Here is a 13,672-nt window from a genome sequence, read left to right on the forward strand (position 1 = left end):
TTTCCACAGAGCTCAGGTTGATCTACCTTAAAGATATTATGTCCATTTGCACAGGTCATCAACATCTTCCTGTCATCCCAATTCAACTTGTGCATCATGTTTGCTTAGATCACTTCAAATCAATATAAGAAGAATGTATTTGCCATTTTATTTCTCAATCATTTTAAGGTTCTAAACTTTTCCAGCACAATTCATATTCTATGAATACAATTTAAAAAACCTGTAAATACTTTAAAACTGCTTTAATGATTACAATGATTACACTGCATTGGTAACGCAAAGCATTGCATTTGTATTCGATCCTAAATATGTGTAGCTATAAGTGTGCATATGCGAGCGTTCGCCCATAATTGAGAATAAGGGGAGCTGAGGTGAAGGGGGGTGGAAGTTAATGAGAGGTGAGTGTCTGAAACCATCTCCCTCTTTCTCTCTCTCTCGTTCTCGCACTGCTTCTGCAGTAATCCTCTTCTATAAATCTGCAATCCAATCAGTGTTGTCTACACTAACACACACACGCAGACTCGCAAACACATACACACAAGCTGTTGGGAGGCCCATCTGTGTGTTAAGGCAATCTGCTTTATCATTATGATTACATTGGACTCAGTATACAATGATGTGTTGTGTGCCTCTGTGTTTGTATGCGTGAGAGAAAGGGAGTGTGTGTGTGTGTGTGTGTGTGTGTGTGTGTGTAGGTATGTGTGTGTGTGTGTGTGTGTGTGTGTGTGTGCGTGTGAGTGTGTGTTAATGCAAGCAGTAGCTGGTTGACATTAATCACATTCTCATGGCTTGATGGCCTAAATATAAAAAAAAAAGGGTATAATATTGTTGCCACCCAGAGAAATGGCAAATAAAAGGAGAAAAACAGTTTAAGTTAGGCCTGAGACATTTTTCACAAAGTAATTCTGTTTTTTTCTTGTTTAATTTAATTCTATTCTGCATCGAGTAGTTCAATTAACTAGAAAAAAAATAAATCAAATTTGAAATAAATTAAGCACTTCTGACTTTTACCATAGTTTATTTAATAAGTAAATGTGGAAGAATTTACCACCACAGCTGTATGTTTTAGAGCTTGTGTGCATGCATGCATATGTGTCTTTGTGTGTTTAAGAAAGTGAGTGTATGATTGTGACCAAATCGCATCAGCACAGTTGGATGTCGGATATCCTGTGGAAGTACTCAGGCGACATTATGCTGCATGTGTGTCTTTCCATCTGCACTTAGATAAACAAACAAACTTTTTTTTTTTTCTATATTTATGACCAAAACACTTTGAGTCTAAAACTAAAACTTGACTCATTAATCCAAACAGTTTAAATAAAACCATCATCCCAAAGTTTTATGCATATTTGGTTATAATTTGTAACAACCTACAACCAAACCACAGTGCGGAGTCAAATTTGCCTATGAATGGGTAAATAAGGCATGTGACCCCTGGGGCAAAACCTTGCCGCTCTCGCCCCCACTGCATACCACACACATACATACACTGAAACACACCAATGCCATTCTGATTGGCCAAGGGTCGGCGTGAGAATGGCTTGCCAGACCTGTAATTGGCTTGACCCAGACTAACCCTAAAATCCTATTGAACTAAGACTTTCCAGTCTGTGGTACACACTGTAATATACACACACACACACACACGAGCACACACACACTTAACATTAGAAAGCTTTGTGAAAGCCTAACAATGAGCTAATCAATTGTGTTCTAATAGGCTGTTCAAAATTTAATACCAGTTTTATAAATGACTACAAACTCAGTCAGATAATCACAAAAGACCATACAGCAAAGGCTTTTTAAATACAAAAATGAAACATCTTCTTCTACAGCTAACATCTTATTTTCAGAGGAGGGTATGCATGAAGTGTATAAAAACTAAATCTATCAGAAAAAAAAAACATTCAACAGAAATACAGAAAATACTGAACATTCAGATGCTTTCATGTAGTTTAAGATGATATATTACAACATATTCACTGGAATGAAAAGGAAAACTTATACTTACTATTACAGTTTCAAACTCTGGGCATATATCCCCTTTTCTTATCCACAGAAATATAACATTTTTAAAAGACTGATTACAAAAAAAAAAAATTGGCAGACGGTAACTTCGAGAATGAAGAAAGAGAATGTCAGCTTTTATTTCATACGTCACCTGTTTCCTGTGTTTTAACATGAAACAAGCAGCTTTATTTACAGTTAGATTTCTAAAAATACACCTCAGATACGCTTGATAAAAGTTGCTTACAGCAACAAAAGGATAACGGCACTGGAGGGAAAAAAAATAAAAAATTCCCCTCCTACGATTCAAAGCTTCTGTAAACTGCTGGCGTTGCATCACAGGTACATGGTTAAGGAGGTATTATTAACAGAAACATATCCGTGCCCAGAATGTCCGGTAATTTCTGTAACTGAAAGGCTTTACTTTTCTCACTACGACATCAGTGCGCCTGCTTTTTCTTTTCCCTCTTACGTAAGCTACAGAATGTGACTTTAGCTTAAAACTTAACCAGGACAGGCTCATTGATTCGACATCACCCGTGTCGTTTGTAATGCTGTCTTACCTGGGGTTGTAGAGGGCATGTGCGTCTCTCATGTGGTTGGCTTCTAGTGAATCGTAGCTCTGGTGCATCCTCCAGGCGCCAGCGCCACATTTAACATATGTTGACTTGGAGTTTTCTTCGCTGCTGCTGTTCACCAATGGCCCCTTCGATAAGTTCATTCTGAGCAGTGGGAAATACCAGGGAGGGGAAAGAGAATGATGGCAGTGAAAAAGCAGCCAAGGCAGAGCAGAAAACACAGAAATATGCCAGGAGGAAAGGTGAATCTGTTCTCCGTTTCATTCCTTGACAAAAATCTGTTAACATATTCAAATACTGTACAAAGTATTTTTCACAGTGGTTATTCTCAGCTCAGAAATCTTAACATGCAAGGACAGCAGTACAATAAATGGATGAGGGTGAAATGTATTTAATAGACACAACATGCAGACAATCACTTCCCACATGCTAATTCTGCTTATTTGTTTGGCCTCAGTGTGAAACCGCTCAGCACAGTTTGGACGTAGAGCGGCAAGACACAAAAAGAAAAGGCTCACACGCACACACACACACACACAGAACAACACAACTGACACACACGTTGACATGCTGGGCCAACAGGCAGATGCCTTCAGAGAGCTGCGGAGAGGACAGGCTGTAATTTTAAACCAGTAGAGACTTTTGTCTTGTTGTGTTAACACATTTCAATCAGACAGATCAGTCGGTGCGTATATGCATCATTGAATGTTAACAGTTGCACTATCCAGCTGAGTCTGGTGTCAGAGGATATTTACTAGTTTCTTAGCTTTTGACAATGCTTTCAGAATGAGAGAAGGGACATTTAAAAAGTACAAGAGGGAGGGACTGCCACCCATCAGTCAAACAAGAGATGAAGAACTTCTGCAGTAGAATCAAAAATTTTATGGGAAAAAAATCCGATAATATGAGTATTACGAGGAGGTTTCCTTTGGTAAATGTTGATAAAGAGAAGGGGAAAAATATGTCTTTTGTTAACATACTTCATTCCTTACAGAGATTCTAAAAGTATTGGCACAGAAAGTTGGTCTATAATGTTTTTAGGACAATTAGAAAACGTTTTAACTGCTACTTTTTTTTATTGATAAACGAATGAAAATGTGTTTTTCCATCATGCATATCAAGAAATGCTGCTTTTTAGGTTCTAGTTGTTAAAATATGGATGGATTAATAAAATATTTTTAAAAATGCATCCATTTGGTGATGTGAATTTGCAATACATGGTCTTTATTTTCAGTATGTGCTTTATTTTAGATGTTTTTTGTACACTCTTCACTTGCTACACGCTGATGAGACATATCCATTTTATATCAATGTAATGAATAATAACTAATTTCTTTTTCTTTTGCATCTCTATGCTAAAACAAAAACTATGTCAAGGTGCATAAAGAAAGCTGGAAACATTGATATCTACCCATAACGTTTGTCTCGGTTTGACAGTTTTGACTATTGTTTTTGTAACAGCTTACTCGTTCTGATACCCACATATAGAACAAAAACAGTGCTGCTGGCACATCTGATTTCCTTTTAAACCTCTGCTACGCAGATATGTTCAATTGTGTGTTTGGTTGTGGGATGTTGGCACTTGTAGACAGACAGGTAGGCAGACCAATGACACGTCTGACAGCTACTGCTCCATCCACCCACAGAGCAGCATTGGTGGGGTGCGAGGAAGAGGCCAGGCTGTGTAATATGTAGGTTTTAGTTCCACTCTGGTGAATAGGAGAAATCAATATCTTTCTGCTGCCACTGCTGCTAGAGTCGCTTATTGGCTTTGGTTGTGGTGTCACAATGCTATATAGACAGGCAACACTTAATACTGCGGGTTTTTTTTTTTTTTGACTGCATCCTGGTATAACCAAACTGAAGTATTTTGAGTATCAAAAGGCACACGATAGATTCAGTCTGAATGCCCTTTCTCTGTCTCATAATAACTGTGAAGAGACCAGTTTATCCTTTAAGCCAGTATAAAGTAAAAAAAAAAGAGGATTAAGAAGATAAAAGAAAGCAATTTTCATACCAAAATTACTGCAAATATAGACATGCTGTGTTCAAAAGAAATCCTATGTTTACAATGTTCTGAGATAAGTCACTGTTACAAAATATTTTTACCCCGATAATTTCTTTGAATTAACCTAAACCTGCTGTGGATTACTAAAGGACTTGTGATTCAGTGCTTCACTAGTTATTGCAAAAATAATTAGATAATCCTTGATTTTTCATTAATTAAACATAATATTTGAAATTCAGCCCGTAATTCAGATGTAATTACCTCTAAAATTAAAGTGTGCATTATTTTGAATGTAAAGTAAAAAAAAAAAGGGAATGAAACATAGTATTAACCTTTGTGAATCTTCCTTACCTATTTCATGCGCCTATCAGTGCGCGTACACAGCCCAAACACACACGCACACACACACACACACACACACACACACAGCGTGTGTATGCGAGTTAAAGTTGGGAGGTAGGGAGATTGAGGGTGTCTTTCTGATGCTCAGTGACTCAGTCATGTGTTGCTGGTCCATCTGTGAACAGAATGACCACAACAAGGTTTCTGTGCGTCGGTGCGTGCATGCATGTGCGTGTGTGAGTGTGTGTGTGTGTGAGAGAGAGAGACATGGTGATGCAGTGATTGATGAGACAGTTACCAGTCTTACTAATGCAACACACATATATCCCTGAAGGGAGCAAATGCCACACCGCACACACACGTGCACGCAGAGCTGCCCCACCTAATTACCCCTCCAGCCTGAGGTCTTACAGGCACGTCCAGAATACGCGCTGCTAAATGTGCTCAAAAATGCTTTTTGAACTAATTTGGACTGTTTAGAAAGCCTAAACCTAGAGAATATGTGACAAAGTCAGTTGCCTGATCGCAGTAGAAGGGAACAAACGGATTCAGTAGATTTCCTGAGCTTAATTAAAGAGCAAAAAAAAAAAAAAACATGTTCAGGTAAATAAAAAAAGGAGCCAAATTATGCCCTTCTTAGTAAAATTGTAGCCCCTGGAATGCGTTTCTTTTCAACCTCCTCTGTTGATAGCAGAAATGCTTTATCATTTATAGCACATAACTGGACAAAAACCTGGGATAGGTAAAGTCCTGGACGCAATCCCTTCACTGTGTGTCCTGGACGCATTAGAATGAGTGGGCGGATAAGCATATTCTGCTCTGAATGTGTGTCAATGCTGCGCTGCGTGTGACCACAGGCACATCAGGGCAGGTGGGGTTGGATGAAGCACTGTGTGTGTGTGTGTGTGCGTGTCTGAGCGGATGTGTGTGTGTGCACGTTAGCGTTAGCGACGGGAGCTGTTAGCGGGGCAGGCGGCAGATGGGCTGTCGGCCTTAATAGGGACTGAGCGGGTGCAGAAAGGTGACAGCTTCACAAGGGAGGGGCGTGTGGAGAGGGAGAAGAGGAGAGTGTGCGCGTGTGGCGGCGGTGGGGAGGAATCGTGAAGGAAGACAGAGATAAAGGAAAAATGACTTATCAGCAGGGGTGAGGAAAAGAGCGGATCAGCTGCGCAAAGGAATGCAACTCCTCAGGGCAAGAACTGTTTCGCCTTTTTTATTGGCTTAATTGTGTACTTATATATATTTATGTTTAAATATTTTCGCCATCTGAAGAGCTTTACCAAATATTTACTCTGTGTCAAGCTGCACGTTTTTTAAGCATAAACTTCCTCAGCATTTTCCCCACTGTTTTTAATAATATCTGTAGCGTTGTAAGTAAACGGCGCATCAAGAGGTAAATTCAAACAGGAGAACTGAAATGTTTGAATTCATGCATGAGAATGTTGGAGGCATTTCCACATTTTCATATGTTCATGAGCAAAATAAAGCCTAATGGAATGCTGAAAAACTACTAAAGAGATGGTAATATGCAACACTTCAGAGATTCACCATGCATCCAGGACTTGTGTGTTTTTTAAGAATCATGTGCAAAGAGCAACACAGAGCATGTTTGCAGTCCCTTGAAGTTTTTCTTCACAGCTCAAATCCTGAGTCAAACAAGTACAATTATTTAAATTATAACATTTAATCTTGGTAGGTTAAAGAGAGCTGCGTTGTGCCCTCAACACTGGAACAAAGTTTTAGTAATACGTATGGATTTACATTTGCACGGCTGGTTTAGGTTTAGTAAAACTAAGAGAGAGAAAAAAAAAACTTTAGAAATCTAAAAAAAAAAAAAAAAAGTTCCAGTTTGAGGATGAAAAAAATGTTAAATATTTTTGCTGAAAAACATAAGTCCTGTTTTGTAGCTAGAGGCACAAAGTTTATTATTTGAGTTTATTATTGTCTGTTTAAGGGGAGTTTGTGATCTAAAACACCAATATGTTTGAAAGTGTAAAACAATGGAAGTGCATACATGATATCAGATACACTCATTCAATGGAAGGATTTATTCAGAAGTTACAATTATTGAAGTAAAAACTTAAAAGTAATTCCAGGTCCACATGTGAGCATAAGGAAGAAGAAAAATGTAGAGAAAGGAAAGAAAAAAACAACAACCTAAAGCTGGTGTTGGGACGGTGGGACGGTCTGTCATTCTCTCCCCATCAGGCACACACATGAAGCATGATGGCTGAATGAGAAGAGGAATATTTCACTGTCAGCCGAAAGGCGGCATGGTCATTCATTTCTTTTCCTCAATATTCATTTCTTTCCCTTGTTTCCATCTCTTTCCTGTTCCACTCTATCATTCTTTTTTTTTTTGTCTTTTTGAACCTCTTACACTGTGTCGAAAAATGACAATTTAATCAGACTCTCAGCTTGAGCACGTAAAAAAAAAAAAGGACGACTTCTCAAACAGGCAATCTATAGGCTCTTCCCACAAACCGCACAAAAAGGAAAAAGTGAAAAAAGAAAGACAGGACACCTGAACCTGCTCAATGCAGAAACACACTTTAACACACACGCACACACACACGGATATGCACACCTTCTTTCCATCTGAACCTTCTCTATTGTAGCCAAGTCTTCGCTGTCGCCTTGTATTAGCAGTGCTTAAGAGCTTTGGAAGCTTTCAACACAGCACAATGACTTCACACGCACAAATGCTTAAAACAGTCCGCTCAACAGTTAATACAACTGATCTGCTGAAATTATGCATAAAACATAATGTCACAGAAATCAAGGTTACTTTATTCCCTTTCTTTTACAAATAAAAGCTTAAAGCTGCACAGGAAAATCTGCCTCACATCAACGTGTCCAAAAGAGGTGATTTTCTAACCTCTCACTTGGATGAGACAAAAGTCAGGAGCGGCTGTGTGATGAGTAATTCTTAGAGGGAGCATAAATGATTTGATAGATCATCATAATAGGAATAATAATTGAATGCACATTTTGATATATGGATGACGGGAATGTATGGATGATGGAACGCGGGGAATAAGCGGATGAGCGCAGCAGAGAAAAGGGTAGGGGGTGGGTGGGGAGGAAAAGATGAGCTGCATCGCCTTGTGCCATCTCTCTCTGTCTCTTTTCAATCAGCACTTTGGCATTCAATCACACAAACACACACACATTGCTTCACAGCCAGTGCGGCGTACAAGCTAATTGCAGTGTATATATATGTGTGTGTCCGTGTGTGTCACAGCTGGTAAAGTCTCTCTTACCGCTCTTTCAACACATAAAGGCCTGCACTGACCCGTGACATACTCTCACACACTCCGAGCAATGATGGATTGCATATGAATTGGAGAAATTCCCGTCATTCCCTTCAATTTATTCTGCTTTATTTTTTTTTATAGATAAATTAAAACCAGTGGTTGCAGGTGTGCTTCATTTAATTATTGATGCAGCAAGGCCCATACGTGTTTATCTGCAAAACCTTCAGAAGAAGGTGCTTTCCGCTGCGTGTGTGTGTGAGAGTTTGTGTTTCTGTGGACATGTGTGCGCTCATGCATACATGTGTGTCCGTTGGACCTCCTGAGTGCTGGTGTCAGACAAAAGCAAACCCCCGGCCCCCCTCACTTCGCACCTCTCGCTCTATCCGTCTCTCTCATTCCATCTTGCTCTTTACGGGACAAATTTACCACTGGAATGCCCAGAGTCTTCAGAGGAGAGAGAGGCCCACCTTGAGCCTGGCCAAGAGTCTGGAATCGTTTGTGTGTGTGTGTGTGTGCGCGTGTGTGTGTGTGTGTGTGTCTGTGCATGAAGGGGTTATACAATGCAAAAATTGACAATGGGATTCGACAAAGACACAAAAAAAGACGAACAACTCTTCCTCGTGCTGGCCTCGTTGGGTCACTCGTGAACACACACAGGGACACACACACCAGCACACACACAAGTTGTGGGTAGGCAGTCATAAATTCGCGCAAAAAAAAAAAAAAAAAAAAGCAAACGTGTGCACACCCGCTCACACACACAGAGACGCGCTCCGCTCGCAGGCTGCAAATCATTGCAGCACATATTGACATGCTTTGACAGATGAATTAAGTAAATGATTTTATAAGGAGATTAAAAGGATTTTAATTTACGCAATCTCTCTTTGGTCTGCCCCCCCCCCCCCCCGCCACCCCCTTCCTGCAGCCAGCTTTACCTCTCTGCCTCTATCGCTTCTTTTTTCCTCATGGCCTGGAAAAAAAAAAAGATACAAGTGGAAAAAGAAAAGAGGGTTCCATGAAAACCTCGGCACTTTCCTCTTCACATTAATTGGTCTCTTCTTTACTGTGAACTAATACAACAAAAAAGGAGATAAATTGTCTCAGCACTTGCGAGATGTCTGGCCTTTAAGCTTAAATTTCTTCATGAAAATTTGTTAATATTTTATAAATTTGGTTAAAGTTATTTTCTCCTTATAGTGGAACATTGAGCGAGTTTCATGGGTTAAAAAATATTGAGCATGGCCTGACATGTCTGACTTTTGATAAATCATTATTTCCTTTTTTAATGAGATTGAAAAATCCATCATCTACAATAAAAAAAGAAAAATATTAATTTACCCTCTGCCAGAAAATTGTTTTCATTTTATTTTCAGGTTACTGAAATAAATGTGCAGAAACATTTTGCTTAATAAATAATTCTAAATGAAATCTGTGCAACGTTTTGCTTTTCTTCTTATTCGCACTGGAAACCTTTGCCGCTGTGCAGTTCTCTCCACAGGTCTGCCCTCTTTGCACTCACAAAAAATAAAAAACAAACAAAAAAAATCATAAAATTCACAGAAGTCACGGTAGGAGAAAAAAAAATATTTTAATCATATGCAAATTGTATGTATATGGTGACATGGGGGGAATGTAATTATGTTAACAGCTTAAGCAGTACTTGTTATTATTATTGGTATGATCATCATTATCCTTAATATTTTAATTAGGAAAGCTGCGCCTCAAAGCAAAGGAGGCAAAGCCTGAGTGGAGAAGAGAGAATGGTGGACAGATGGATCGATGGAAGGATGAAGGAGCGGACAGACGGGTGACTGGACCACAGGGTCCTCTGAAATACGCGAGAGGGAACAGAGCACATGCAGAAAAAAGAAGTCACAAAAAAAAAAAACTAAAACGTGAAATCAGACTCATTCCACTTAAGTTAATTTGTTGAGATTCCTTTTTGAGTGTTCAGAATCGTTTTCCTCAACACACCTTGCTGCACAAATATAACCATGCAAAAGGTAAATATTCTGGTAAGACAAAAAAAAAATGTTTTCTGGTCTATTTCAAAGTTTGGAAAGCAGGGACTGGTGTGGATTCTTCAGCTGAAACCTCAGCGTGGAGCAGGGAGACCTGAGCTGAACGGACACATCGCTCAGGGTTGTGTCTCTGCAGCTGGAACAACCTTAGAGCCAGAGTTTGTTCTGGACATCAAGTCAACTGACTACAAATGATATTAATTAAAATCAGCATTAAAGCATTTTTTTTTTTTTATTTTACCTCTAAAACTGTATTAGAATCATAACTGGAAGTTTCTATTAAAGTCAATGATATCATGTTACTATTAGTCTTTTTTTAACATGCTGAACAAATAAATTGCAAAGATCAAAATTAAAGAATACATATGGTTTAAAACGCCAATTTTTACAATAGCAAACAAGGGTTTGCTCAATAGTAGAGGGAAAGTTTCATTTGATTCTGCTCATTTCTGTCTTTGGTCTCTGATCATTCGACACGTCGTGCACCTAAGATGGTCCAAAAGACACACACACACACACACACGCACACGCACACACAAACACAAACACAAAGAAGAGAGATTAAAATATAAAAACTGCCCACTTTCCTTTCAGTGTTTGGTAATATGTGTTTGAGAAACACCAGTAAAACATCTTATGATTGTTTACTTTCATGTCTCTGCTCGAGACTTTCTCTCATCCATTTCATTAAACCCATTTACTTTAAAGCCAGAACTAAAACAAACTCATCCCACAACTTTGTTATCCCTTGTAATGCAGCTTAAATTCATTTATAAGGTGAGTGATTTTCACTGGCTTATACTTCAGTGCATAGTTTCAAAATTGCTTTATCTTTTTATGCTGGAAAGGAAAAAGAAACATGAAAACAACTAAAATTACTTAATATTTTTGTTTTCAAATGCAATATCTTTAAATAAAAAAAAATATATATTGCCAAAAACACTCAAAAGAAGAAAGAGCACAAGCTGGTGTCTGCTAGCGCAATCAGACAATCTGCATTCTGATCAGCCTTTTATTTACACCTAAAAGAGCAAAGTGTCAGCTAAAGGAGCAGCTGAACTCCAGTCACCGCGTGTGTGTGAGCGAGTGTGTGACTGTCTCTAAATTCTGTGCGGGGCCACACGCTGAGCTGCCCGTCTGAAATTCAACCTCCTCTGGCATTTAAGAGCGCAGCTTTCCCCCTCTCTTTTTCCTCCTCTCCCCATTCTTATGGGCCGCTCTGCTCCACGGTCCGCCTGTAACCCCGGTGCCCTGATACCTCACTGACTGTCTGCTCGGGTGAGCATGCTCAACACAATGGTCCGAACCCACTTGGTGTTTGGCTCCGAGTACAATCCAGCTGAAAGTAAAACAATCTCCTGAAGACGGAGAAGGTAAAGTAAAGAATAAAGTCTTTACTCTTCGTGCGCGTGCGTGTGTGTGTGTCCAGGTGGGTGTTGCTTTCAGGTCACAGAAATTAGGCTCTCCAAACAAACAGAATAAGAACTGCTGTCCGGATACTGCAACATCACACAGATGCACACGAACTCACTCACTTACACACACACACACGCACACACTGGAGCAGGGATCACATGCTACCTGACAGCAGAAACAACCTTGACACGGCGCCGGCCACCTTCACTGCATTCCGGCATACCAACACACATGCAGCCACTCACAGTGGAAGACAGTGAAGATGACAAGTTGGTTAATGCAAAGAAAGGTAAGATTAAAAGGTAAAATTTACCTACTCTTGTTCAGAGTGCATTAAAAAACACTCGGATAATGGGTGTCCTACCGACTCCATCAGCGATACCGGGACATTGTCACATCAACCTCCTCTGAAGAACAGCAAAAAGGTTTAAAAAAAATATCAAAGTTTTGATATGTTTCCTCTTTCTCTTCTTCTTTCTCTGATCTTCCACTTTCTCTCTCTCTCTCCCTCTCTCTTACTCTCAGTCCTTCCTTCCACTTGGAGGGAGCAATACAATTACCAGGCTCTGCGCCGGCTGCACTGATCGGCTCTGCGTGTGTGTATAGATGCAAGGGAGCGCGTGTGTGCTGTGTGCATGCGAGAGCTGGGGGAGAGGGGGGCTGTAGACGCACACGCAGCCAGCCGGGCAGTCGGGACAGAAAACTGTGCTGCTGTCCTAATCAACGACTTAAAGCCCCGATAGCTGCTCATGAATATTAAGCAGGATTTTGCATATGCAGTCCCTCAGGTCCTGGTTCTGCTGTGATTGGTGGACAGCTGACCAATGGCTGCAGGGATGGGTGGAGAAAGGGGTGGAGAAACAGGAGGGGGGGGGGTCAAAGCTGAGCGAAGAGGGAGAGCGGCAGGTGGAGAAGGAGGGATCGGACAAAGAGCGCAGCAAAGAAAACGGGAAAGAAGGAAACAGGGAATAGAACAGGTGAGAGAAAGGTTTAAAGAAAGACAACCTGCCCTCTTTCCTTTAATTTTTCTTTCTTAACCCATCTGTAAGACCTACTTCTTCTAAAAAATCTCTCCCCTCTGATCTGTACTGCTCCAATTACTTGGCCATGTTGGCGTTTAAACTCCCACAAAAACATTACATGTCTACAACAAAAAGACAACAATAAAACAACTTTACCTTCTGCTTTTTTCAAACTTTGTTAAAAAAAAGTTTTAAAGCAGGCATTTTTCAAGCTCTCATACACCCCACACCGTGCCTGGAGACGTCTTTCTGGTGGGAAACATGGTTTGGAGTCTGCTTGGCTGCAGGACACAAAATTGACCTAATCAAATCCAGAAAAATTGCTAGATCAAAGCAACGAGTGCAAGCTTGACCCTAAACCCAAAGCTTGAATAACATGTCACACTTCCAATGCACACAGACAGGCAGAGCGCAGCGGAGCCCATCACAGCTCAGCAGTAAAATACGAGATTATGGCAATTCCACAGTGCTTGTCCTTTGTTGTGGAATGATTTGGGCATGATTGGGGCAAGGTTCTCCCTGCTGCTTGTTGTTTCTGTCAAACCCCTACACATCTCCTCGCCGGCGTGCCATTTCCTTCCAGTGTCTGCGAACACGCTGGAATGTACCGAGACGGAAACTCCAGGAGAATCCGTGCACGACCCGTCAGTGTAAAAACAGGTTGCTGACAGAGGAAAGGCGAACGGGGAAAGGCAAGGAGAGAAGGAAAGGAAAAACGGTACACATTTAAACTTCAGGTCTTTTCAGCCAATGTTTTCCAGTTTTCCGACTTTTCCAACCCTCTGGTTCTCCAACAAAAGCAATGGAGGTGTGTGCCGGAAAGAGTCAGATTCTAAGAAGAAAATCAGAAGGGTGGCAAGGGGGGATGCAGAGATGAAAGGGAGTGGTTGTAATTAGCACATTTGGAAGAGAACAGATAATAAAACATTTCCTGAAACCAATCTCTACTTTGAAGTACGTTTGTGGGTATATTTGTGTAAGTGTGTGTAAGTGTGTGTGCGTGTGCGCTGTGGACCTACAA

The 13,672-nt window shown here is 40.4% G+C and overlaps 1 protein-coding gene across 4 annotated transcripts in view; it reads right to left on the reverse strand.

Moving 5' to 3' along the window:
- The window catches only part of esrrga (estrogen-related receptor gamma a), a 133,472-nt gene that overhangs the window by 59,926 nt on the left and 59,874 nt on the right, over nt 1–13,672 (reverse strand). For 3 of the 4 annotated variants that reach the window (XM_088004378.1, XM_088004377.1, XM_088004376.1), the window contains one exon: nt 2,571–2,729. In XM_088004378.1, coding sequence (XP_087860504.1) covers nt 2,571–2,729 — 159 coding nt within the window. Of the gene's footprint in view, nt 1–2,011; nt 2,519–2,570; nt 2,730–13,672 lie in introns of those variants that run through there. The other variant, XM_088004379.1, reaches the window with a different exon arrangement.

This window comes from Poecilia mexicana, unplaced genomic scaffold (assembly GCF_051168715.1).
Source record: "Poecilia mexicana isolate PSO_F unplaced genomic scaffold, ASM5116871v1 scaffold_3, whole genome shotgun sequence".
Classification (NCBI taxonomy): Eukaryota; Metazoa; Chordata; class Actinopteri; order Cyprinodontiformes; family Poeciliidae; genus Poecilia; species Poecilia mexicana.